Genomic DNA, 27,176 nt, shown 5'->3' with positions numbered 1-27,176 from the left:
AGTCTCTTCACTGTATCCATTAAGATTTTGCGTCTTTTGACGCAAGGCAATATACTACATTTGCATTGCAGCCCTCCAAACCCCAGCCCCAGGACAAAATGAGTCTGACACCCCCTGGTGTACATCAATTCAGTGTGTAGTTCACACTTCGAACACATGGTGGAACCCTCACACTGTATAGCATTTAGCTCTTCCTCTAAACGCAAGGGTTCCCAAACTTTTTAGCTCAGGCCCTCCTTCCAGCATTGGGGAACATCTCCCCCCCACACACGCGCCACGTCTAGTTCTATGGGCACAAGCACTGTTCATGACACAAACTGTTCATACCTATCTTGTTGGTGGAGAGAACATTTCTGACAAGTTATAAATAAATAACTCTCTAAGGTATGCAATGACTGACATGAAAAGAGGAAAACTGATGATGCACTACCCAATTTTGAAATTGCACCTTGTGCATTCTACTAGTACAACTTTCAAGAGTAAGTTGAATTTCAAACACAGATTCAAAGACCAGGGAGGTTTTCCAATGCCTAGCAAAGAAGGGCACCTATTGGTAGATTGGTAAAAAAGAAAAGCACACATTGAATATCCCCTTGAGCATGGTGAAGTTATTCATTACACTTTGGTTGGTGTATCAATACACCCAGTCACTACAAACATACAGGCATCTTTCCTAACTCAGTTGCCGGAGAGGAAGGAAACTGCTCAGGGATTTCACCATGGGGCCAATGGTGACTTTAAAACAGTTACAGAGTTTAATGGTTGTGATAGGAGAAAATTAGGATGGATCAACAAAATTGTAGTTACTCCACAATACTAACCTATATGACAGAGTGAAAAGAAGGAAGCCTGTACAGAATACAATTATTCCAAAATGTGTATCCTGTTTGCAACAAGGCACTAAAGTAAGACTGAAAAACATTTGGCAAAGAAATGTATTCATTTGGCTTTAATACAAAGCGTTATGTTTGGGGCAAATCCAGCACAACACATCACTGAGTACCACTCATCATATTTTCAAGCATGGTGGTGGCTGCATCATGTTATGGGTATGCTTGTCATTGGCAAGGACTAGGGAGTTTGTTAGGATAAAAATAAACTGAACAGACCTAAGCACAGGCAAAATCCTAGAGGAAAACCTGGTTCAGTCTGCTTTCCAACAGACACTTGGAGACAAATGTACCTTTCAGCAGGACAATAACCTAAAACACAAGGCCAAATATACACTGGTTGCTAGTTACAGTTTTGACTTAAATTGGCTTGAAAATGTATCGCAAGACTTGAAAATGGCTGTCTAGCAATGATCAACAAACAACTTGACAGAGCTTTAAGAATATTTTTTTTTGCAAATATTGTACAATCCAGGTGTGCAAAGCTCTTAAGAGTCTTACCCAGAAAGACTCACAGCTGTAATTGCTGCCAAAGGTGATTCTAACATGTATTGACTCAGGGATGTGAATACTTATTTAAATGAGATATTTCTGTATTTCATTTTCAATACATTTGTCATTATGGGGTATTGTGTGTAGATGGGTGAGAAAAAAAAACAATTTTATCCATTTTGAATTCAGGCTGTAACACAACAAAATGTAGTATAAGTCAAGGAGTATAAATACTTCATATTATGCATGGGAATACTTTGGAACAGATGTCCCAAATTACAATCACTTGGAGCTGATTTGCTGGTGTTTTTACAGTCTTTTATGTCCAACAAAATAAAAATAAAAAAGTATAAATTTTTTGCTCAGATTTGTTTTTTTTTGGGACGCCAGTTGGGGAACCCTGCTCTAAAGCCTTGGTGTCAAACTACATTCCTGGAGGGCCGTTTGTCTGCTGGCTTTTGTTATTTCCTTTCGATCTGTGTTCAATTAAGACCTAGACAGCCAGGTGATGAGGAGTTCCTAACTAATCAATTACCTTAATTTATCAATCAAGTACAAGGGAGGAGCGAAAACCTGCAGACACACTGCCCTCAAGGACCTGAGTTTGACACATGTGCTCTAAGGTCTCAGGGCCATGAGAGAGATCTTGCTAAGTGTTTATTGTCAAAGGTGAATAAAACATAAAGGATCAAACAGGTAAACTAGAAGAAGATATTCAACTTGCGTGTTAAAACTGATTTAATTCCCCTCTGAAATTGACAGGTGGTAATGTCCAAACTATGTGATCAATACTTGATAACTTGAAGTGACAAAATGTTGTCACTGTATTTGTGTTTTGTGACTTGTAAATAGTTTGTGACAGTTTATAAATTATGTAGTGTATAACAGTGATATACTGTATATCAATCCCTGTCTCTGTCCTTTCCACCCCTCCTTCTTACCCTCTCCATCTCTCTGTCCTTTCCACCCCTCCTTCTCTCCCTCTCCGTTTCTCTGTCCTCTCTCCCAGGTGCCGGCAGTAGCCTGCACCAGAAATGCTCCACAGCCAAACACCGCATTATCTCCCCTAAAGTAGAAGCAAAGACAGGAGCAGGGGCTGGGACAGGGACAGGGGCTGGGACAGAGGTGCAGAACAGTGATGTGTCCGAGGGGCAGACAGAGCCCAGTCCTGGAGTGGGGGCCAGGAGCAGAGGAGGGGGGGAGAGGAGGAACGGTAGGCTGCCCAAACCCTCCCTGCTACCCCAGAGCAGCATGGAAGTCTCCTCCACATCCACCAATCAGGTGGAGGTTCCCGACACCACACAGAGCTCCCCACTGTCAATCACCAGCGACATTACTGCCGACAGTCCCACCCTCGGCCTGGCCAGCAGCCTATCACAGAGCTCTGCTGCCGTGTTCATGTCTGAGGTTGCCACAGTAACAGGGGATTCCATGTACACCACAGAACATGCCCACCTGATTGGCTCCACCCATGACGCCACCACCGCTGGGATTCTACTGGCTGTTGCCCCAGACACCCAGCGCTTTGAGTTCCCAGGGGGGGTGGGGTTAGGAGAGGAAGGGGGGGAGTTGGTCCTCTCCAGCAGTCTGGACTCCGGAGGTTCTGGAGTCAACCTTCCTGAGACCAGCATGAACTTTGACCCAGACTGCTTCCTCAACAACCCCAAGCAGGGCCAGACATACGGGGGAGGAGGGGGTAGGGCCGAGGGAGGTAGCTGTAATGGTGAGGGGGGACTCCACTGCTCTTCACAGTCACTAACGGCTAACGGCTATGTATTCAACGCTGCTCTCGTAAACATCAAGACCGAAGATACTCCCCTGGAGCAGCCGCTGGCTAATCAGAGCGGGTACGCTGACGAGGGGACGGGCCTGAGCCCTAGCACCACACTGGAGCAAATGGACTTCAGTGCTGTGATGTCATCAGTCTGCGCCCAGAGCTTGGCACAGCAGATACACCAACACTCCCCCAGTCTCTTCTTGCAGGCCTCCCCCCAGACCCCCCTTGCCCAGGCCACCCAGCCCCAGATCTGTGCCTCTGAGACGGGCCAGGACTCAGGCGAGACCCAGGCTTATCTGGGCCTACCTACTATACCACAGACTGACTCTCCAGGCACCAACGGAGACCCTCACACACACCTCCACCAACCCTCCCCAGACCAACATGGCCATAGTGAGGAAAGCGATCAGGGGGGTCTAGGGCTGGGTAGCTTTCCTGTGAGGGGGCAGGAGATGAGAAAAGACCAGCTTAGCACCAGAGGGCCTGGGAAGGTGAGGAGCCCAGAGAAAGAGCCACAGAAGAGGGCAGAGTTACTCCTCAATCCTGGGGAACGGAGTGAGGCCTACAGAAACAACACTGGTGTTGGGAGAGGTGGAGAGCACTACCTACAGCCAACAACCAAGAGTGGGGGAGTAGAGGGAGCACAGGAAATAGGAGGAGAGAATGATATTTTCTGTAACGGGGTCAGGGATGCAGGAGTTAACAGCTCAGTGGTGGACAGTCCTCGGTCTCTAGCTGGAGCAGCCATGGAGGGGGGGTTGTACAGCTCTACTCTTCCCCAGCCGGGTGTAGGGGAGGCTGGGGGAGCTGAGGGGGCAGGCGGGGGCATCAGCCTGGAAGGCTTTGAGGCATCGTTTGGGAACCAGTTTTCTGACCTCATCAATGACTTCATCTCTGTGGAGGGGGGTGGAGGTGGGGCGGTGGCCGGGACAGGAGGCAGTGCACTCTACACCCCTGCTCTGATGCCCCAGGAGGTGGTTGGAGAGGGCCAGGGGGCAGGAGCAGCCCCCATTCAGGGTTCAGAGGTGGAACAGGGAACTCTGAGATTGCTGCCAGAGACGGGGAGGCTGTTTGGGGTGACGGACTACTCCCCCGAGTGGTCTTACCCAGAGGTGAGTCACTAGTACCTAACCCTTAACCTCTGACCCGCTAACTTCTGACCCCTTACCTTTCAAAGCCCAACTTCGTATTCCCTAGCTTCTGAATGGATATATCACCCAAAGTAGCTACATAGACATAGGAAGTAGTGTATAGATTATACTAGTATACATAAACTATCAGCAACTGTCACCTAAACCATATAACTCATAAGGCCAACGTCTGTCCGTACGCAGTAAGAGTCTGACGTAGATCTGCTGAGCAATTAATGACCTGAGACACACACATACACACACACACACTGTCTGTGGCTCAGCTTTGACGTCAGTTTCCAGTGGCAAGGGTGTAAGGGTCAGACTGAGACTAGGGAGATGCTAAGAAAGAGAACATACAGAGTGGCGTCATCCCCTTGGACGCTTTGACACACACACAACATCACTGCATGTGTGTACGCCTGTGTGTCTTTGTTTCAGGGTGGGGTGAAGGTGTTGATAACAGGTCCCTGGCTGGAGGCCAGCAGTGAGTACAGTTGTCTGTTTGACCACATCAGTGTCCCAGCTGCTCTCATACAGCCAGGAGTACTGCGCTGCTACTGCCCAGGTAACACACACTCACACACACATACAGAGACATGCATACACTCAGCTATCTACTTTCTCATGCACACACTAATCCCAACCCGTGTGTGTGTCTTAGCCCATGACACAGGTCTGGTGATGCTGCAGGTGGCTATGGGTGGGGATGTGATCTCTTCCTCTGTGGTGTTTGAGTATAAAGCTCGAGACTTGCCCGCCCTGCCCTCCTCACAACACGACTGGTTGTCCCTGGATGGTAAGTCACTGTTTATGTGGGTGTGTGTGCTTGCGTGTGTGTGTACGTGAGTGTATGTATACCACCCTACATCCCACTACTGGCTTGCCTCTGAAGCTAAGTAGGGTTGGACCTGGTCAGTCCCTGGATGGGAGACCAGATGCTGCTGGAAGTGGTGTTGGAGGCACTCTTTCCTCTGGTCTAAAAAAATATCCCAATGCCCCAGGGCAGTGATTGGGGACATTGCCCTGTGTAGGGTGCCGTCTTTCGGATGGGACGTTAAACGGGTGTCCTGACTCTCTGTGGTCACTAAAGATCCCTTGGCATTTATTGTAAGAGTGGAGGTGTTAACCCCTGTGACCTGCTATTCCCAATCATACCATCATGGCCACCTAATCATCCCCAGCTTTCAATTGGCTCATTCCTATTCCTCTCCTCTGTAGCTATTCCCCAGGTTGTTGCTGTAAATGAGAATGTGTTCTCAGTCAACTTACCTGGTAAAATAAGGGTTAAAATAAAAGTATGCGTGCGAGCCAGGGTTTCTGTTAGGAAAATGTGGCTCCGGACGATTTGATCTGGAAGATGTACATTTACCGGATCCATATGCATTGGGTGCGTAACCCATTAGGGCGTCCACCCACGGTGCTCAGAATGACTGAAATCACATTTAGATTATGGTCATTCATCTTAACATAACATGCAACTCCTGTAATGAAGCAGCCAATAAAACGTCATTTGCAAATTTGCCAAAATGCAATTTGCAGGAAAACACCATTCTAAACAGCGCACCTGATGCAGGTTGGTACCATGTGTGACAGAGATGAAAATCTTAGAAAGAGGGGGAATCTAAAGATGTCACAACTAGGATGGGTTGCTAATATGACTAGGAGTGTGCCTTTGGCTTCTGGACAACGAAAGAAAGTTGATATGAAAACCAATGAAACAGGAGAGAAATGCTAGTTTCAATGGCATATGGAAGTCTTTCTAAAATAATTTCCTCCACATTTCTGTGGTCGGATTTTAGTTTGAAGTAAGGTAAGACATGCCTCATAATATGAAGCAAAACATTCAGGTTTCAAACAATTAAGTATATGTTTTCAAAATGCATACTGCCTCCAGCTCACATTGTAAAGTGGTAGATGACACGCTGATAGCCTGCCTACCGTTGCCATTCACTTGAATTGCGAATAGGAGGCGTGCTTCAATTACCAGTTGTGGCAGACCAGGGGGTTTGATCAAGACGTTTACATATATCAGACACAAGTGTGATGCCTCAGTTTCAAGGGTGTTTATTTAAAAAAATAAAAAAATTAAGAAACCGGTCTCCTTCAGGAGACCTCTTCTGGGTTACCGCCTTTTTTAAAATTTTATTTCACCTTTATTTAACCAGGTAAGCCAGTTGAGAACAAGTTCTCATTTACAACTGCGACCTGGCCAAGATAAAGCAAAGCAGTGCGATAAAAACAACAACACTGAGTTACATATGGGGTAAAAAAAATACAGGTCATAAAATACAACAGAAAATATATATACAGTGTGTGCAAATGTAGCAAGTTATGGAGGTAAGGCAATAAATAGGCTATAGTGCAAAATAATTACAATTAGTATTAACACTGGAATGCTAGATGTGCAAGAGATGATGTGCAAATAGAGATACTGGGGTGCAAAAGAGCAAAATAAATAACAATATAGGGATGAGGTAGTTGGGTGGGCTAATTTCAGATGGGCTGTGTACATGTGCAGTGATCGGTAAGGTGCTCTGACAACTGATGCTTAAAGTTAGTGAGGGAGATAAGAGTCTCCAGCTTCAGAGATTTTTGCAATTCGTTCCAGTCATTGGCAGCAGAGAACTGGAAGGAATGGCGGCCAAAGGAGGTGTTGGCTTTGGGAATGACCAGTGAGATATACCTGCTGGAGCGCAGACTACGGGTGGGTGCTGCTATGGTGACCAATGAGCTAAGATAAGGCGGGGAATTGCCTAGCAGTGATTTATAGATGGCCTGGAGCCAGTGGGTTTGACGACGAACATGTAGTGAGGACCAGCCAACAAGAGCGTACAGGTCACAGTGGTGGGTAGTGTATGGGGCTTTGGAGACAAAACGGATGGCACTGTGATAGACTACATCCAATTTGCTGAGTAGAGTGTTGGAGGCTATTTTGTAAATGACATCGCCGAAGTCAAGGATCGGTAGGATAGTCAGTTTAACGAGGGCATGTTTGGCAGCATGAGTGAAGGAGGCTTTGTTGCGAAATAGGAAGCCGATTCTAGATTTAACTTTGGATTGGAGATTCTTAATGTGAGTCTGGAAGGAGAGTTTACAGTCTAACCAGACACCTAGGTATTTGTAGTTGTCCACATACTCTAGGTCAGACCCGTCGAGAGTGGTGATTCTAGTCGGGTGGGCGGGTGCCAGCAGCGTTCGATTGAAGAGCGTGCATTTAGTTTTACTAGTGTTTAAGAGCAGTTGGAGGCTACTGAAGGAGTGTTGTATGGCATTGAAGCTCGTTTGGAGGTTTGTTAATACAGTGTCCAATGAAGGGCCAGATGTATACAAAATGGTGTCGTCTGCGTAGAGGTGGATCTGAGAATCACCAGCAGCAAGAGCGACATCATTCATATACACAGAGAAAAGAGTCGGCCCAAGAATTGAACCCTGTGGCACCCACATAGAGACTGCCATAGGTCCAGACAACAGGCCCTCCGATTTGTCACATTGAACTCTATCTGAGAAGTAGTTGGTGAACCAGGCGAGGCAGTCATTTGAGAAACCAAGGCTATTTAGTCTGCCAATAAGAATGCGGTGGTTGACAGAGTCGAAAGCCTTGGCCAGGTCGATGAAGACGGCTGCACAGTACTGTCTATTATCGATCGCGGTTATAATATCGTTTAGGACCTTGAGCGTGGCTGAAGTGCACCCATGACCAGCTCGGAAACCGGATTGCATAGCGGAGAAGGTACGGTGGGATTCGAAATGGTTGGTGATCTGTTTGTTAACTTGGCTTTCAAATACTTTCGAAAGGCAGGGCAGGATGGATATAGGTCTGTAACAGTTTGGATCTAGAGTGTCACCCCCTTTGAAGAGGGGAATGACCGCGGCAGCTTTCCAATTTCTGGGGATCTCAGACGTTACGAAAGAGAGGTTGAACAGGCTAGTAATAGGGGTTGCGACAATTTCGGCGGCTAGTTTTAGAAAGAAAGGGTCCAGATTGTCTAGCCCAGCTGATTTGTAGGGGTCCAGATTTTGCAGCTCTTTCAGAACATCAGCTGTCTGAATTTGTGTGAAGGAGAAGCGGGGGGGCATGGGCAAGTTGCAGCGGAGGGTGCAGAGTTGGTGGCCGGGGTAGTGGTAGCCAGGTGGAAAGCATGGCCAGCCGTAGCAAAATGCTTGTTGAAATTCTCGATTATTGTAGATTTATCGGTGGTGATAGTGTTTCCTAGCCTCAGTGCAGTGGGCAGCTGGGAGGAAGTGCTCTTATTCTCCATGGACTTTACAGTGTCCCAAAACTTTTTGGAGTTAGTGCTACAGGATGCAAATTTCTGTTTGAAAAAGTTAGCCTTTGCTTTCCTGACTGCTTGTGTATATTGGTTCCTAACTTCCCTGAAAAGTTGCATATCGCGGGGGCTATTTGATGCTAATGCAGTACGCCACAGGATGTTTTTGTGCTGGTCAAGGGCAGTCAAGTCTGAGGAGAACCAGGGGCTATATCTGTTCTTAGTTCTGTATTTTTTGAATGGGGCATGTTTATTTAAGATTGAGAGGAAATTACTTTAAGAACAACCAGGCATCCTCTACTGACGGAATGAGATCTATATCCATCCAGGATACCTGGGCCAGGTCAATTAGGAAGGCCTGCTCGCTTAAGTGTTTTAGGGAGCGTTTGACAGTGATGAGGGGTGGTCGTTTGACTGCGGACCCGTTACGGACACAGGCAATAATCGCTGAGATCCTGGTTGAAGACAGCGGAGGTGTATTTAGAGGGTAAGTTAGTCAGGATGATATCTATGAGGGTACCCATGTTTACGGATTTAGGGTTGTACCTGGTAGGTTTGTTGATAATTTGTGTGAGATTGAGGGCATCTAGTTTGGATTGTAGGATGGCCGGGGTGTTAAGCATATCCCAATTTAGGTCACCAAGCAGTACGAACTCTGAGGATAAATGGGGGGCAATCAATTCACATATGGTATCCAGGGCACAGCTGGGGGGCTGAGGGGGGTCTGTAGCAAGCGGCAACAGTGAGAGACTTATTTCTGGAAAGGTGGATTTTTAGAAGTAGAAGCTCAAACTGTTTGGGCACAGACCTGGATAGTATGATAGAGCTCTGCAGGCTATCTCTACAGTAGATTGCAACTCCACCCCCTTTGGCAGTTCTATCTAGACGGAAAATGTTATAGTTGGGGATGGAAATTTCAGAATTTTTAGTGGCCTTCCTAAGCCAGGATTCAGACACTGCTAGAACATCAGGGTTGGCGGAGTGTGCTAACGCAGTGAATAACTCAAACTTAGGAAGTAGACTTCTGATATTTACGTGCAAGAAACCAAGACTTTGCGATTACAGAAGTCAGCAAATGATAGCGCCTGGGGAGTAGGAGTGATACTGAGGGCTGCAGGGCCTGGGTTAGCCTCTACATCACCAGAGGAACAGAGGAGGACTAGAATAAGGATACGGCTAAAGGCTTTAAGAACTGGTCTTCTAGTGCGTTGGGTACATAGAATAAAGGGGGCAGAGTTCCGGGCGTTGTAGAAAAGATTCAGGGCATTATGTACAGACAAGGATATGGAAGGATATGAGTAAAGTGGAGGTAAACCTAAGCGTTGGGTAACAATGAAAGAGATAGCATCACTGGAGGCACCAATTGAGTCGGTCTCCGCGTGTATGGGGGTGGGACAAAGGAGCTATCTAAGGCAGGTTTAGCTGGGCTGGGGGATCTACAGTGAAATAGTACAATTAGAAATAACCGAAACAACAATAAGCTAACCATATTGACAAGGGAGAGAGGCATAAAGCAATCAAGGTGTAATTTGAGAGAGCTAAGACAACAGCTGGTAATGATGACACAGTTTGGGCTGAGGCTAAACATAAACAGGATGCAGTACCGTAAAAAGGAACAGTCCAGCAGACATCAGCTGTATAGCTGAGTTATCATAAGGTCCGGTGAACAGCAATAGGATAGTTCGGAGGTAGTTCGGGGGCTGCTAAAGCACTAGCGAGCAAGGGGGCACGGCTAGCGTGTGCTAGCAGGCCGGGGCTAGCAGATGGAATCTTCGTGGTCAACGTCGTAACGGGAAGCCTGTTGTAAAATCTACCTCATCAGACGATTTCGTCGGCAGACCAGTCGTGTAGGATCGGCTGGGCTCCGTGTCAACACTAGGTGGTCCCGTCCGGTTGACAGAGAGGTAGATAGATGGGAGATGGGAGATGGGCCTAGCTCAGGATGATTAGCCAGACCTCAACGTCCATTTTGTTGCAGCTAGCTGGTAGCGATGAATCCGGAGTTAAAGGTCCAGTGATTCCGTCAGAAAAACTGATATGTTCTGGGTCGTTAACGCGCTGTGCAGACAGTGCAGACTGGCCGAATAATATTCCAGACTAGAGCTGGCTGGTAGGTGGTGCAGGCCACGGACAATGGTGAAAAACCGCTAACGGTAGCTGATAGCAAGTAGCTAGTTAGCTGGCTACTCCCGTCCGGTAGACCTAGAGGTAGATAGCCGGGATATGAGCCTGGCTCTAGGCTAGCTCGAGGCTAACTGGTGCTTGCATCGGGGGCAGTGGTGATTAGCCAAACAGCAACATCCATTCGGTTGCGGCTAGCTAGTTGCGATCCGGTGATTAATGTCCAGTGATTAAATTATTTCGGCAGAAAATCCAATGTTCTGGGTGAAATAGCAACTGTGGCTAATAGCAAGTAGCTAGTTAGCTGGCTAGCTAGTTTCAACTGGAGATTCTAGATAAAAGGTAAGTCAATAATAGAATCCGTTCCACATTGAGTGAGGCGGGTTGCAGGAAAGTATATTTTGTAGAAGGATGAAAAGTCTGATAGGAAAATATGTACGAAAAATACAAAAAAAACAGGGTATTTACAGGCTATTTACAGACACACGACAAAAACAGGACTGCACTACTACGCCATCTTGGATCATTCTGGGGAATGCTGTCTCCTCTGGGGTAGAACGCCGAGCCCCTCGGTCCTATCAGACTGTGAGGATGTTTGTCCAGTAGCAACCTCTCACTACCTCCAACCCTCCCATGTGCTGCCCTCCTGGCAGCTTTATGTGCCCCGTATGGCTGGTGAGCAATCAGCCCCTTGATTACTCACCAGCCTCAATCAGCCCCAATTAGTCCTGGCTGGAGGACCCGTCGAGACCTGGCACGTCCAGCAGAGGGAGCCACCACTGCGTGATGTAGACTCCGTCTGTCCACAGGCCTCGACGAGTCTCCCCCTGGTGGCTTGTCCGCGGTACGCCACACAGTTGAGAAATAAAAATAGTAGCTATTTTTATTCGTGGCCATCAAAACTATTTTTTACATGCGATTGCATATAGAATTGTTGCGCAATGACTGGGCTTATAAAATCACATTTCACTCCAGCAGCAACGAGCTGAGGAGCTACAGCAGCTCTAGCGCTGTCTGACAAGTGATATTCCAAAAGAATATCGGCCAAAAGCCAGCAATTACCAGCTAACGGAAACCGCTTTACGTTCATGCATCCGTGCGTGCAAACGTGTCTCTCTTTGACAAATGTTATGATGTTTTATGTAGCTGTGATGAAGGCTTCATGAATGCATACATGGGGGGGTTACAGAATCCTCTTCTCAGATGCTAGTACCAAGGGTGAAACAGAGTGTTTAGACAATTTACTGTTTTAAATCAAATCAAATCAAATGTTATTGGTCACATACACATATTTAGCAGATGTTATTGCGGGTGTAGTGAAATGCTTGTGTTCCTAGCTCCAACAGTGCAGTAGTATCTAACAATTCACAACAATACACACAAATCTAAAAGTAAAAGAATGGAATTAAGAAATATATAAATATTAGGACGAGCAATGTCAGAGTGGCATTGACTAAAATACAGTACAACAGAATACAGTATATACATATGAAATGAGTAAAGCAGTATGTAAACATTATTAAAGTGACTAGTGTTCCATTATTAAAGTGACCAGTGATTCCATGTCTATGTACACTACCAGTCAAAAGTTTGGACACACCTACTCATTCAAGGGTATTTCTTTATTTTTACAATTTTTTACATTGTAGAATAATAGTGAAAACATAAAAACTATGAAATAACACATGGAATCATGTAGTAACCAAAAATGTGTTAAACAAATCAAAATATATTTTATATTTGAGACCTTCAAATAGCCACCCTTTGCCTTGATGACAGCTTTGCACACTCTTGGCATTCTCTCAACCAGCTTCATGAGGTAGTCACCTGGAATGCATTTCAATTAACAGGTATGCCTTCTTAAAAGTTAATTTTTGTAATTTCTTTCCATCTTAATGCGTTTGAGCCAATCAGTTGTGTTGTGACAAGGTAGTGGGGGGTATACAGAAGATAGCCCTATTTGGTAAAGGACCAAGTCCATATTATGGCAAGAACAGCTCAAATAAGCAAAGAGAAATGACAGTCCATCATTACTTTAAGACATGAAGGTCAGTCAATCCGGAAAATTTCAAGAACTTTGAAGGTTTCTTCAAGTGCAGTCGCAAAAACCATAAAGCGCTATGATGAAAGGGCTCTCATGAGGACCTCCACAGGAATGAAGACCCAGATTTACCTCTGCTGCAGAGGATAAGTTCATTAGAGTTACCAGCCTCAGAAATTGCAGCCCAAATAAATGCTTCACAGAGTTCAAGTCACAGACACATCTCAACATCAACTGTTCAGAGGGGACTGTGTGAATCAGGCCTTCATGGTCGAATTGCTGCAAAGAAACCACTACTAAAGGACACCAATAAGAAGAAGAGACCTGCTTGGGCCAAGAAACACGAGCAATGGACATTAGACTGGTGGAAATTTGGTCCTTTGGTCTGGATCCAAATTGGAGATTTTTGGTTCCAACCGCTGTGTCTTTGTGAGATGCAGTGTGGGGGTGCCATAAAGCATGGAGGAGGAGGTGTGATGGTGTGGGGGTGCTTTGGTGTTGACACTGTCTGTGATTTATTTAGAATTCAAGGCACACTTAACCAGCATGGCTACCACAGCATTCTGCAGCGATACGCCATCCCATCTGGTTTGGGTTAGTGGGACTATCATTTGATTTTCCACAGGACAATGACCCAACACACCTCCAGGCTGTGTAAGGGCTATTTTACCAAGAAAGGAGAGTGATGGAGTGCTGCATCAGATGACCTGGCCTCCACAATCCCCCGTCCTCAACCCAATTGAGATGGTTTGGGATGAGTCGGACGGCAGAGTGAAGGAAAAGCAGCCAACAAGTGATCAGCATATGTGGGAACTCCTTCAAGACTGTTGCAAAAGCATTCCAGGTGAAGCTGGTTGAGAGAATGCCAAGAGTGTGCAAAGCTGTCATCAAGGCAAAGGGTGGCTATTTGAAGAATCTCAAATATAAAATATATTTTGATTTGTTTAACACTTTTTGGGTTACTACATGATTACATATGTGTTATTTCATAGTTTTGATATCTTCACTATTATTCTACAATGTAGAAAATAGTAAAAATAAAGAAAAACCCTTGAATGAGTAGGTGTGTCCAAACTTTTGACTGGTACTGTATATAGGGCAGCAGCCTCTTAGGTGCAGGGTTGAGTAACCTGGTGGTAGCCGGCTAGTGATGTAATATATCTCTACAGATTTGGGTTCCTGCATGTTATAGCATTTTTGGTGTGTTGCTGATCATGCCATAGGTTTGATGGGAGATTCCACCATATTGTATTGGGGCCTGGATTTGCATGTCTCATAGGGGCCAGGAATAGGGACAATGGGTGTTTTGGGACAAGATAACACTCACTCAGAGAGAGATTGTAAGAGCGTTTGTGTCGAAAAGTGTGGGTTCCACATATGAAAGAAAACTTAGAGGCCTGTTTCTGCACCATGGACAGCACCACTAGCCTAGAGCCACTGGCTGAAAAAATTTAGTTATTTTCCAAAGGCGAGACATTCTACCACTGTGCCTGATGGGACTTGTTTATTCAAGCCTGAAATATGTTTTATACTGCAGCCTCCAGGGAACCTTTGTGTGGGGGACATAATATAGCCTGTGTATAATTGCATGTATAATCATGTGAACTGAAATTAAGTTTTTAAACACATGTTGGTCATAGGCTTAAGACCCTTGTTTTATGTGATTGCTGTGTGTTTTGTTGTTTTTCACCATGTACAACATGAAGACAACATCCTGCCAATTCTAGAATGTCAATAAGGTTTCCCGACTGTAAGAACCTCTTAAGTAGTTAAATTGTGTTCGCTACTCAATTTTCCCTCTCACACAAACATTCACTCTTGTGAGCTCTTGCAAACACTAGTCTGTGCAACAAGGTGCTGTAATTCTTCCATGCCTGTATAGTTCAGGGGCGTGTGTGTTTCACCTCGTTCGTTCCAGTCTCTGTGATAGATACGCTATTGCGGCCTGAGCTATCGCCCGCAATGCAGAGAGAGAGGGGGGAGGGGGGGAGTGGGGAGTGCGGCAATGCGTCTACAGAAAGACGCACTGCTGCGGTCTACATAAAGAGAACACTCGCATAATGTTTTGATGCTTTGACGGTCAGTTTTATTGCAGCTAAATGTAAATCGTAATGGGTCTTCGCCAGGTTCCGCTCACATAGGCTACACAAAGCGGAATAGCGAGAGATAACCGTTTTAGAGCGCTGGAGGTGGGATGAATAGAGCAGCCATTTGTGCATAGCGGCTCCCAGCATAATCTCGACAGACCGACCGAATGAGAGAGGCGTAGCCCCGACAGCCTAGTTTAAGCCTGTTTCAGTGGTCGGTCGCCCCATATTGAGGCTCGTTGCCATAAACTAGCCTACCAAAATTGTACAATGCACCAAAGACATTTAATAGCCTGATGATAAAGTACGGATACCCAGGCATATTTTCATTAGCCTACTCACGCTTGCGAGAATTCACTCTCGTCTCTCCAGTCTGTGCCTTTGTTTGAAAAGCGAGCAGTCAAGCTATTCTACTGTCTCTGACTCTTGTGATTCGTTTTTTTTCCTCCCACGGATGATGACCGAGACACCGGTAGCTCGTGGACCTCCCCGTGGTTAGATTTAACCCTGGCGTCTGTTTCCCTGCGGCGCAATTAGAATGAACGTCTGCTCTGTTTACGCACCTATCACGGTTTTAGGGGAGAGAAACGGCGCGAAATGGGGAGGGGAGGGTAGATACTCTCTCTCTCTCTCGGCTCTTCCACTTTGTTCTATTGATGTTGCATGGTAGCAAGCGTCGCACACCTCAAACTAAAAGGGAACTGTAAAACACAAGAAGAAGGACAAAGAGAGCGTCAGAGAGAAACTATTTGAGCTTTCCGGTTAGTAGCCTTATCTATTATGTTAAAACGAGATAGAAAACACAAAATAGACTTTTAGCTGTTGTCTGTGTTTTGTGCATTTACCTCGGAATTGGTGTTTGAGGGAATGAAAGAGGCACAGAGTGTCTTGGGGCTTGCTGTTGAGTCTGGACTGGAGCCATTTAGAGGATTTTAGTTTATCCTATTACTCACTTTGGCTATCTGACTGTGGTGTTGATAGTAGCATATATGTCTACCTATGCATGCTCGCATCATCTCGAAACTCGTTAGTTGTGTGTGTTTACATTGCTTTATGATTTACCTGGTGAAGGCTCATAGCCAACACAGTCCAGGTCAAACCTTCTCATTGTGCGGCACAGATATTAAAACGTGTGTAAATGGCTAAATCCTGTATATTCTGTTGTGTAACTTGGCTGGCCTGGTAGCACAATGACTGAGTAACTAAGTAACACGTGTGATGTGGAAGGGCTGCTCTCTCTCGTGCTTTTCTCTCTCTCTCTTTCTCTCTGAATAAATCAACCTCAAACAAAGGACTTCAATAAGCCACTGTCCCTGTCTGACACGTTCTGTAGGCTACAAGGTCCGTGTAGCTCATATGCCGAATGGGACTTCGTGTTGTCATTCTGTATCCTAGTCTATTAACTTTTCGTAAAGGCATAGGCCTGCATTTAGGGCAATGAACTATTATAACTTGTAAACTAAGTGAGTGAATGGAAAGGAGGGGAGTAGGCTACGAGGAAGTTGCATGAAGCCCAGTCCCACATTCTGATTTCAGCACCAAGAGAGGTGGACAGTGCCACGAGTTTTAGACTAGCTGTGAGTTGTGCTGAAAGCCTGGGGGCTGGTGCAAATAATTTCCTAATGTGATGTTTCACAGTTTTTATTCTGGTTACTTTAACAAATATATAACAATTTAACAAATCCCAAGTCTGATGGGCAGGAACAGGGGCAGGAAGTGGGTCAAAGCTCAGAACAGAATTGAACAGTTCTGGAAAGCAAGCTTTTCTCTAATTAAACAGACCTCCCCGCCATCCGTAAATACTTAGAGACTGAAAAAAACTAAAACATAATAGAAACAAGCATGGTGTCAGCAATGGTCATGTCTCCACCGGCAAGTACTGTGTTGTCCTTGGGTCACTGACATGCTGTGTGTGTGACTGGATGTGCCCCTGGTGAACTCATAGAAGGGTAGGAACAGGGTGTAGCCTATGGAGCAGACGGACAGGCTCTGAGTATGAGGACAGTGACTGACACATACAAACATACCTTGTGAGCGACACAAACATGGTTGGAGACTGAGACACACAAGTCTGTAGATACACACATGCAGAGAGACAAACACACACACACACAAACAGTTGGAGAGTCAAAGAGGGTTAGTGTAATTCCTAATTCATCTGTGTCTGGTGAGAGACCAGGGTCCCACATGCAGCAGACTGATGCAACACACACACAGATCGGAGTAATCCAGACAGACCAGCCTAGAGATAGAACAGACAAACTTCTAAATTCCCCCCAAAATTCTGCCCAACCAATGTGGTGGTATAACCAGCTGGTATTGAACCCAATATGTCTGGGCAACTACAGACCATGTTAGCCCACTGACCTTAAGGCATTTGTTTAGGAAGCTAACACAACATGTTGAGTTTGTTTTTCTGTTCATTCAGATGAGCTCTCTGTCGTGCGTAGCTGGCAGGCTATGCTCCATTCTGATTGGCTGTAGTAGTTGTGTTAAAGGGGAGGAGCTCTTATGTCACAGTTGTCGTCCCACCCCCTTCTCCTCCTCCGTGTGTGCCGCATCCTGAGAGAGGGGGCGAGAGCGAGAGAGAGACGGAGAGGGAGAGACGGAGAGGGAGAGAGAGAGAGAGAGAGAGAGAGAGAGAGAGAGAGAGAGAGAGCGGAGAGACGGAGAGGGAGAGACAGAGAGGGAGAGAGAGAGAGGGAGAGAGAGAGAGAGAGAGAGAGAGAGAGAGAGAGACCATCAGGTGGGGATGACATAATCTGCACTGCAGCAACACTGCAGTAGCATTTGAACAAAGACGCGCGCAAGCACACACACACACACACACACACACACACACACACACACACACACACACACACACACACACACATAGTGCAAGTACACACTCCTGTTCTCTCTCTCATAGATACAAACATTGACTATTGTTGACTTGCCCCCAGGTCTAGTTTGTTTTTATGGTTTATCTCTGTAGTGAGAGAGCTTGATGTTTCACCCTGTAAACTCATCTGTTTTCTCTTACTGTATTGGAATCTGCTAGGGATAATGCACACATTATGAATAGAGTAATACACAGCTCACCTCAACCAGTCATCTCTGCCTGTCCCACTTTTATCCAATCATAGTGTGTCCCTCCTGTGTTTCCATAGATACCCAGTTCAGGATGTCCATTCTGGAGCGTCTGGAGCAGATGGAACAGAGGATGGCTGAGATAACCAATCACCATCAGAGCTCCGAAACCACGGCAGCCACGGGGGGAGGTGGAGGGGCAGGTGGCACTGACCACCAGTCCCAGGTAACTAAATTGATTGGTTAATTGATTTGTTGGTTGATTGGCTAGTTCATTGTTTTATTGTTTTATTGATTGATTGCTTTTACCCCTCCCTCTCTCTCCAGCTCTCCCCAGCCGAGGGTTCGTTTGAGGGCCGTGTGGTGGTGGTGTGTGAGAAGATGATGACCCGCCCCTGTTGGGTTTCCTCCAATCAGCTGATCCACAGCCGGAGTTCCCGGGGCATGACCCTGCTGCACCTGGCCGCAGCTCAGGGATACGCAGGGTTAATACAGACTCTCATCCGCTGGCGGTGAGAATACACACATACACACACACTCACACACACATACACACACACACAGGTACATTAAGATATGGTTCTAACCGTGCTCCTCTGTTCCTCAGCACTAAGCATGCAGACAGCATAGATCTGGAGTTAGAGGTGGACCCGCTCAATGTCGACCACTTCTCCTGCACCCCACTGGTAAGAGACAGTGTGTGTGTGATTGTGTTTGTGATGCAATGTGAATGTATGTTCTGTCTATGTTTATTTAATGCTATGTGTATATGATGTATTTTGTCTCTGCCCGGTAGATGTGGGCGTGTGCTCTAGGTCATACAGAAGCAGCGCTGGTTCTGTACCAGTGGGACCCCAGAGCTTTGGCTATCCCTGATTCGCTGGGCCGCCTGCCACTCAGTATTGCACGCTCACGTGGACACACTCGCTTGGCAGAGCTCCTGGAGCAGCTGCAACAGGCTCCTCCTACTCAGGGTCCGTCCACTAACACTTGGATGGACAGGTGGAGCAGCGAATCGGAGCCCAGTGGACAGAGGGAAAGCCCCGCCCCCAGCTCTAACCCAGGTGAGAGAGGTTACCTTGGTTACATTGGGGTATTTAACCCTGAGGGCCGCAGTTTCATGTGTGATATCATGCTCTGTCTCTCCAGACCTAAGGAGAACCAGGACAGAACCCCAGCAGAGCACCCAGAACCAGAGCCAGGGTCAGAGCTGGGCTCTCCAGGGCCAACCCCAGCTGCAGGGCCAACACCGGGGGCCACAGGACAGCCAGGGAGACCTACCACCAGCCAAGAGACTCAAACTCAACCATGAGGCCCAGCAACAGCCAGCCAACCCCCCAAACCCCACACACACTCTCTCTCATCCCCCCAACCTCCCACGCTCTCAACTACCCAACCTCAGCCCCCTAAACACTCACCCCCCCAGACCCAGCTCTAACTCCCCAAATCCCCACTTCCCCAGCCCACCTCTGCAGGCCAGGTTAGGGGGGTCAGGGGGTGGCAGTAGGTATAGCTTGCGGCAGGCTCTTGGGAGGCGGAGTTTGGCCAGGAGGATTCTGGGAAAGGAGAGACTGGCCAATCATCTTCGTCAGAGGGGCGTATCCACCAGGGGGGGGGAGGCAGAACTGCTGACTTATCAGGAGAACAGTGAAGACCTGCAGGTAGGAGGCGCTTAGGCTAGTTTGACCAATTACTTAACTCCACTCAAGCCTCCACTTTTACTTCATGCAAGCACTTATTTGTGTGTTGCAGATGAACATGATGATGTTGGCAGAACACATCATGGAGGCCACTCCTGACAGGATCAAACAGGAGGGTTTTGTTGCCACGGAGACTGAGACGTCGCCCCCGGAGACCGTTGGGGTCAGTGGTGATGTCAGCTGGTTGGCTAGTTACATTGGTGACGTGGAGCGGTGAGTCCAGAATGCTCCTATCTCTATCACTATATCTCCTATCTCTATATATGATACTGTGATATTGTATCGATGTAGTGTATATTACTGCCTACACTCTCCCTCATACTGCTTCTGATGCATTTCCTTCAGGTTTCTGTACTCCAGGCCCCAGATGCCCACACCAAGCCCCATACCAAGCCCCCTGTCTGGGCCTGAGGATCAGGAAAGTCCCCTGGCTCCGCAAGGCCTCCCCTCCCCGGCCGACTGGAGCTCCTTCCTGCATGCATCACTCAGTGGAGAGGGCCCAGACACCAACCCTGCCCACCTCACACTGACAGAGGCGGAGCAAAGAGAACTGTACGAGGCTGCAAGACACGCCCACCACACCCTCAGAAAGTACAAGGTATTGATAATAACACTGTTTGTAAAGCCGTCGTACACAAAAATCACTCAAAGCACTACAAAAAACAACAGAAGGGCCAAGCAGAAGAATACTTTATTCTGGGTTAAAAGTTATCCCTGCCAGGTCCCTGGCTCCACAGGTGGAAGGGTGAATGGGTGGATGTCTGGAGCGGTATGGTCTGTGTGTGTGTGATTCACCCTGCATGGGGAGTTTAAGCAGAGCATGGCCTGGATAGAAAAAACAACTGCACTGCATTCTCTCTCTCTCTCTCTCTCTCTCTCTCTCTCTCTCTCTCTCTCTCTCTCTCTCTCTCTCTCTCTCTCTCTCTCTCTCTCTCTCTCTCTCTCTCTCTCTCTCTCTCTGTCTCTGTCTCTCTCTCTCTCTCTCTCTCTTATCCCTCATACGGATATTGCTGTCTTTACACTGCACCAACTGTATGATCTAGAATCCAGTGTTGTGAAGTTTGGGGTCAACCATCTGTGGCTCGCATTCCCACTCCTGGTCTCTCCCCTGTGGTTGCTATGCCAACTCACCCTTCCCGCCCTCCTTCCTCTAGGGCCGGCCAATCCAGGAGCAACGTAAAGAGACAGTAGCAGTGGTCCAGCGCTGCTATAAGAAATACAAACAGGTACAGTAAGACTCTCAATCCTAGATCAATCAGAAGAACACATCAGCCCTGCTACTGATACCACTGACCAATCAGCATCAGACAGCTCAGCCATTAGTCAGGACAGCTAGAACACAGCAGCTGACATACCTTCTACTCTATGTCTAGTCTGGTCCACTATGACTGGATGTGTCCACAATGTGTCCTTCATACTCTCTCTCTCTCTCTCTCTCTTTTTTTCTCTCTTCCTCTCTCCATCTCTCTCTCAAGCTGTCATGGATAGCCTTGAAGGTAGTGTGGCACTCTCTCTCAATCTCTCTGTCTTTATCCTATAACACATTGTTTGAATGTACATTCAGTTTGTACTGTTTCCCTGACCAGTCTAATGTAATATCTCTATCAGTATGCACTTTATAAGAGGATGACGCTGGCAGCCATTCTGATCCAGAGCCGCTTCCGCAGTTTCCACGAGCAGAGGAAGTTCCAGCAGAGCCGCCGAGCAGCAGTACTGATCCAGCAGTACTACCGCAGCTACAGACACTCTCTCAGGTACACACACACGGCACGCACATAGGTTGTTATCAATAAAACATCACAATAAGGTGCAGAACGTTCAATTTGCCTGCTGGGGGGCAAGGAGACCCCCAGCTCCGCTAAAACCATTGACAACTGCGTGTCGTTTTCAAGGGATTGTTAAATACATTTTTATTTTGGTTTTAATATCACCTCTTGAAGAGCATAGTCAGAACTACACATTTCTGATTATTCCACATTTAGCTCTATCATCAGAGTTATGCAGCAAGTAACTGCATGCTTTTCATGATCAGCAAACATCAACTGATCTTGTAATTTCAGATACATGAGGGTAGCCTCACGATCTCTCTTAATATTGGCCACCATTAATTTGATATTTGAGTGATATAAAATAAAAGTGAACTATATCGGACAAGTATGAGTGGTTTAGGTTAATTTCCCATCCTTTGTGGGGTCTACCTGTCGAGCAGCAGAAGGATGCATTTGCCAAAGTATTTTTTGATAATGTTTACATTGCAAGCTACCGGTAGAAACTTTGTAAAGTTGGCTAAACAAAGTGGTAAGTAGACCTATTTTCTCCAACAAATGTAGGCCTACCTAGCAAAGTTAGCTAACATGATCCCCTTTTCAATATTGTTTTTAAGAGTGTTTAATCATGATTGCTGCTGACAGACATGATAGGCTACATTGATTGATGAACCACGTCAAATTGGCTAGCTTGCTAACAACAGAGCATGTCAATATGGCTAGTTAACAAGCGAACTTTCAGGGCATAAACTAGATGGCTATATCCAAATATTGTTTGATTTGCTTGCCATCTATTGTGGTGATGACAGAAGTCTGACTGACAACTTTACCAGGATGATGACTTGCCGATGTCAATCTCTTTCCAAAAAGCCTAATCTCTGATGAAGCTAGCTAAATGACACGTTGTTCTACATGCCAAATGGATAAGCTACCCTCACGTATCTGAAATTACATGATTAATTGATGTTTGCTGATAATGAAAAGCATGCAGTTACTTGCTGCATAACTCTGATGATAGAGCTAAATGTGGAATAATTGGAAATGTGTAGTTCTGACTATGCTCTTCAAGAGGTGATGATATTAAATCATCAAGCCATGCCATGAGGTCGAAGGAATTGTCCGTAGAGCGCCGAGACAGAATTGTGTCGAGGCACAGATCTGGGTATCAAAACTTTCTGCAGCATTGAAGGTCCCCAAGAACACAGTGGCCTCCTTCATTCTTAAATGGAAGAAGTTTGGAACCACCAAGGCTCATCCTAGAGCTGGCCGCCCGGCCAAACTGAGCAATCGGGAGAGAAAGGCCTTGGTCAGGGAGGTAACCAAGAACCCGATGATCACTCTGACAGTCCTCTAGAGTTCCTCTGTGGAGATGGGAGAAACTTCCAGAAGGACAACCATCTCTGCAGCACTCCACCAATCAGGCCTTTATGAAGGCCTGATTGGTGACAGAAGACAGAAGCCACTCCTCAGTAAAAGGCACATGACAGCCCGCTTGGAGTTTGCCAAAAGGCACCTAAAGACTCTCAGACCATGAGAAACAAGATTCTCTGGTCTGATGAAACCAAGATTGAACTCTTTGGCCTGAATGCCAAGTGTCACGTCTGGAGGAAACCTGGCACCATCCCTACGGTGAAGCATGGTGGTGGCAGCATCATGCTGTGGGGATGTTTTTCAGCGGCAGGGACTGGGAGACTAGTCAGGATCGAGGCAAAGATTAATGTAGCAAAGTACAATTTTAGAATAAGGCTGTAACGTAACAAAATGTGGAAAAAGTCAAGGGGTCTGAATACTTTCCGATGGCACTATATTTAACAATCTATTAAAAACAGCACATAAAATAACGGCACAATGGTTTTAGCAGCGCTGGGGGTCTCCAAATCAAATGCTCTGCACCTTATTGTGACGTTTTATTGATAACGACCTATACACACAGACAAACACACACACCCTGACTGTGCCATGTGGTTGCCGTCCTGCAGCAGTCTCCTCACTAAGAGACAGAACCAGGCTGCCCGTAAGATCCTGAGGTTCCTGCTCCGATGCCGCCACAGGTATTAATAAACACAATCTCCTTCCTGTTCCAGACCAGCTCTCACTACATCACCATGCTAGAGAGGATACAGGTGTTGACAATGTCTGTCCTCTCTAGCATGGCTGTTTAGTGACAACCCCATCCCTCCTCCCCCATACCTAGTGTGTGTGTGTGCTAATAGTTGGTGTTGTTTTGCTGTTTCTGTGAAGCCTCTTGATGGACCATAGACCAGTCAAACGGGTAAGTGAGCACCAGCAACTCTGTTTGGGCTTTTCTTACCCCCTCTTCTTACTCTCATTTCTGACTTTCTCCTCATACTCTCTCTTTTTCTCTCCTTCACCCCCCCTCTCTCTCTCTTTTCTCTCGCTCCCTCTCTCCATGTGGCTGATGCCTGTTTGCATGTCAGCTCTCTTGAGAGGGAGAGAGGGAACATTGGGTCAGTCCAAACTTCAAACATAAACTCCTCTATCTGTCCCTCTAGTCCCTTTGCTTCCTCTCTCTCCCTCTCTCTTCCTCTCTCTCCCTCTCTCTTCCTCTCGCTCCCTCTCTGTTCCTCTCTCTCCCTCTCTCTCCCTCTCTGTTCCTCTCTCTCCCTCTCTGTTCCTCTCTGTTCCTCTCTCTCCCTCTCTGTTCCTCTCTCTCCCTCTCTGTTCCTCTCTGTTCCTCTCTCTCCCTCTCTCTCCCTCTCTCTTCCTCTCTCTCCCTCTCTGTTCCTCTCTCTTCCTCTCTCTCCCTCTCTGTTCCTCTCTCTTCCTCTCTCTCACTCTCTGTTCCTCTCTCTTTCTCTCTCTCCCTCTCTGTTCCTCTCTCTTCCTCTCTCTCCCTCTCTGTTCCTCTCTATTTCTCTCTCTCCCTCTCTGTTCCTCTCTGTTCCTCTCTCTCCCTCTCTGTTCCTCTCTCTTTCTCTCTCTCTCTCTCTCTCTCTCTCTCTCTCTCTCTCTCTCTCTCTCTCTCTCTCTCTCTCTCTCTCTCTCTCTCTCTCTCTCTCTCTCTCTCTCTCTCTCTCTCTCTCTCTCTCTCTCTCTCTCTCTGTCTGAATATTGCTGAATGATGCTGGTATTTCTGCATGACTGACAGAGAGAGGGGGCAGGTCCTGCTGCTTTACTTCCAGGGACTGTGGCATGCTTTGAATGACATCACTTCCTCTGTGGGAGGGGCTTCTCTCTTGTTTGGCCTGCCAGTATCCTGCTCTTATTTTTGGCTTGGTAGTTGTGGAGGGAGAGGGGGGAGAAAGGTGTGTGTGTGTGTGTGTGTGTGTGTGTGTGTGTGTGTGTGTGTGTGTGTGTGTGTGTGTGTGTGTGTGTGCGAGTATGAGGCCGCTCATCTTACAGTCATCTGAGAACTGTAACACAGAAAGTGGCTGGTGAACCAAAATAACTGTTTGTTGTCCCCAGTGCCACCCATCAGTGTGGTGTGAATGTGTGTCTGACCTGGGGCTCTTCTCTCCTCCAGGGCAAGAGAGCAGAGAAGGGCCAGGGGTCCTGAGAGCCCACGACCCAGTCCAACACAGAGCCCCCTCATCCTGTGAGCTCCTCTACACCCTTCTCTTCCCTCTTCTCCTCTCCCTTCCTCCCTCGGTCTCACACAGGGGCAACTCTCTTTTCCTCCCTCTCCTCATACCACTCTCACAATGTGACTACTTCACAGTCCACACTCCTCTTCTCCAAACAGATTACTAACACTCAAACAGGAGGATGAGGAGGGATACATGGCAACTATATCACTGAAACAACACAGAGACAACACTCCTCTCTCTCCTCCCTCTGTTTCTGTGAGACAAACGCTTCCCAAACAGACAGGGACACATCAATATCTGGGAGACTGCTCTGATGAACGTATGGACCTGGCTCTGGCCACAGCATCGCTTTACTTTCACCTTCCTCCAGATCACAAGGAGGAAACTACATTACCCTCACAGCATTTTTGCACTCTTCACAGATATATGTTTTCTTCAAGAGCAAAAGAGCAAAAGATAAGGATGCACCTGGAGATACACATTTTTTAATCCAACGTGTTCGATACAGAGAATGGGATGATTGGTTTTCTCATATGGGCAACATTTGCATTGACATGCATAATCTATATGGGACCTGTTGTATTTTCTATATAAATTATACATTTTAGGAAAGGAAAACATAAACCAAATATCACTCCCATGTCCTGTATGCATGCACTGTTTTTCACTAGCTCTTCTCCCATGGCTTTTATGGCAGTTTGCAAAGTCAATGTGACATCACCACACTCTGATTGGCTGGCTGAACATGTCAACCAGTCACCCAATCACCCAAAGAGAAGTACTACACTTGAATGTAAGAAGAACATTAACAGATAGGGGTTTGGGTGTAAATAACAATGTCTTAATTTGTGATATTGACTTGTCTATGAAGTTATTCTCTGAGGCAGCATTTTGCTAGCCTGATGTGAGTCTGTGTTTGTTGAATCTAATGCATGTGTTTGAGCTGTGAGCTCCTGCATGCGAACAAAACTGTTGTTTATTTTGTATTTATGTATAGTGGTGTCTCACTTCTGTCCTCATTGACATATCCCTACCCTGTGTTTATAATGTGCTCTATGTATGGAAAATAACCTGGGTTTTCTGTTTTTATTTCTGTTTTATTTATATATACAGTTGAAGTCAGAAGTTTACATACACTTAGGTTGGTGTCATTAAAACTTGTTTTTCAATCACTCCACAAATGTCTTGTTAACAAACTATAGTTTTGGCAAGTCGGTTAGGACATCTACTTTGTGCATGACACAAGTAATTTTTCCAACAATTGTTTACAGACAGATTATTTCACTTATAATTCACTGTATCACAATTCCAGTGGGTCAGAAGTTTACATACACTAAGTTGACTGTGCCTTTAATCAGCTTGGAAAATTCCAGAAAATGGTGTCATGGCTTTAGAAGCTTCTGATAGGCTAATTGACATCATTTGAGTCAATTGGAGGTGTGCCTGTGGATGTATTTCAAGGTCTACCTTCAAACTCAGTGCCTCTTTGCCTGACATCATGGGAAAATCAAAAGAAATCAGCCAAAAATTGTAGACCTCCACAAGTCTGGTTCATCCTTGGGAGCAATTTCCAAACGCCTGAAGGTACCACGTTCATCTGTACAAACAATAGAATGCAAGTATAAACACCATGGGACCACGCAGCCGTCATACCGCTCAGGAAGGAGACGCATTCTGTCTCCTAGAGATGAACATACTTTTGTGCGAAAAGTGCAAATCAATCCCAGAACAACAGCAATGGACCTTGTGAAGATGCTGGAGGAAACGGGTACGAAAGTATTTATATCCACAGTAAAACGAGTCCTATATCGACATAACCTGAAAGGCCGCTCAGCAAGGAAGAAGCCACTGCTCCAAAACCACCATAAAAAAGCCAGACTATGGTTTGCAACTGCACATGGGGACAAAGATCGTACTTTTTGGAGAAATGTCCTCTGGTCTGATGAAACAAAAATAGAACTGTTTGGCCATAATGACCATTGTTATGTTTGGAGGAAAAAGGGGATCGCTTGCAGGACGAAGAACACCATCCCAACCGTGAAGCACGGGGGTGGCAGCATCATGCGGTGGGGGTGCTTTGCTGCAGGAAGGACTGGTGCACTTCACAATATAGATGGCATCATGACGAAGGAAAATTATGTGGATATATTGAAGCAACATCTCAAGACATCAGTCAGGAAGTTAAAGCTTGGTCGCAAATGGGTCTTCCAAATGGACAATGACCCCAAGCACACTTCCAAAGTTGTGGCAAAATGGCTTAAGGACAACAAAGTCAAGGTAT

The 27,176-nt window shown here is 46.4% G+C and overlaps 1 protein-coding gene across 3 annotated transcripts in view; it reads left to right on the top strand.

Annotated features, from left to right (window-relative positions):
- LOC121577688 (calmodulin-binding transcription activator 2-like) overlaps positions 1-26,042 on the top strand; it is a 100,207-nt gene extending 74,165 nt beyond the window's left edge. The window contains exons 8-23 of one of the 3 annotated variants that reach the window (XM_045223941.1): positions 2,392-4,271; positions 4,731-4,857; positions 4,954-5,088; positions 17,962-18,107; positions 18,209-18,393; positions 18,489-18,567; positions 18,678-18,945; positions 19,031-19,542; positions 19,634-19,794; positions 19,927-20,179; positions 20,736-20,807; positions 21,057-21,077; positions 21,190-21,335; positions 23,327-23,398; positions 23,589-23,619; positions 24,832-26,042. In XM_045223941.1, coding sequence (XP_045079876.1) covers positions 2,392-4,271; positions 4,731-4,857; positions 4,954-5,088; positions 17,962-18,107; positions 18,209-18,393; positions 18,489-18,567; positions 18,678-18,945; positions 19,031-19,542; positions 19,634-19,794; positions 19,927-20,179; positions 20,736-20,807; positions 21,057-21,077; positions 21,190-21,335; positions 23,327-23,398; positions 23,589-23,619; positions 24,832-24,864 — 4,121 coding nt within the window. In that variant the 3' untranslated portion in view covers positions 24,865-26,042. The remainder of the gene's footprint in view (positions 1-2,391; positions 4,272-4,730; positions 4,858-4,953; positions 5,089-17,961; positions 18,108-18,208; positions 18,394-18,488; positions 18,568-18,677; positions 18,946-19,030; positions 19,543-19,633; positions 19,795-19,926; positions 20,180-20,735; positions 20,808-21,056; positions 21,078-21,189; positions 21,336-23,326; positions 23,399-23,588; positions 23,620-24,831) is intronic. The other 2 variants (XM_041891466.2, XM_045223942.1) reach the window with 2 other exon arrangements.
- Positions 26,043-27,176: the final 1,134 nt, after the last annotated feature.

Source organism: Coregonus clupeaformis, chromosome 12 (assembly GCF_020615455.1).
Source record: "Coregonus clupeaformis isolate EN_2021a chromosome 12, ASM2061545v1, whole genome shotgun sequence".
Classification (NCBI taxonomy): Eukaryota; Metazoa; Chordata; class Actinopteri; order Salmoniformes; family Salmonidae; genus Coregonus; species Coregonus clupeaformis.
This window is presented reverse-complemented; position numbering and strand designations above follow the sequence as displayed.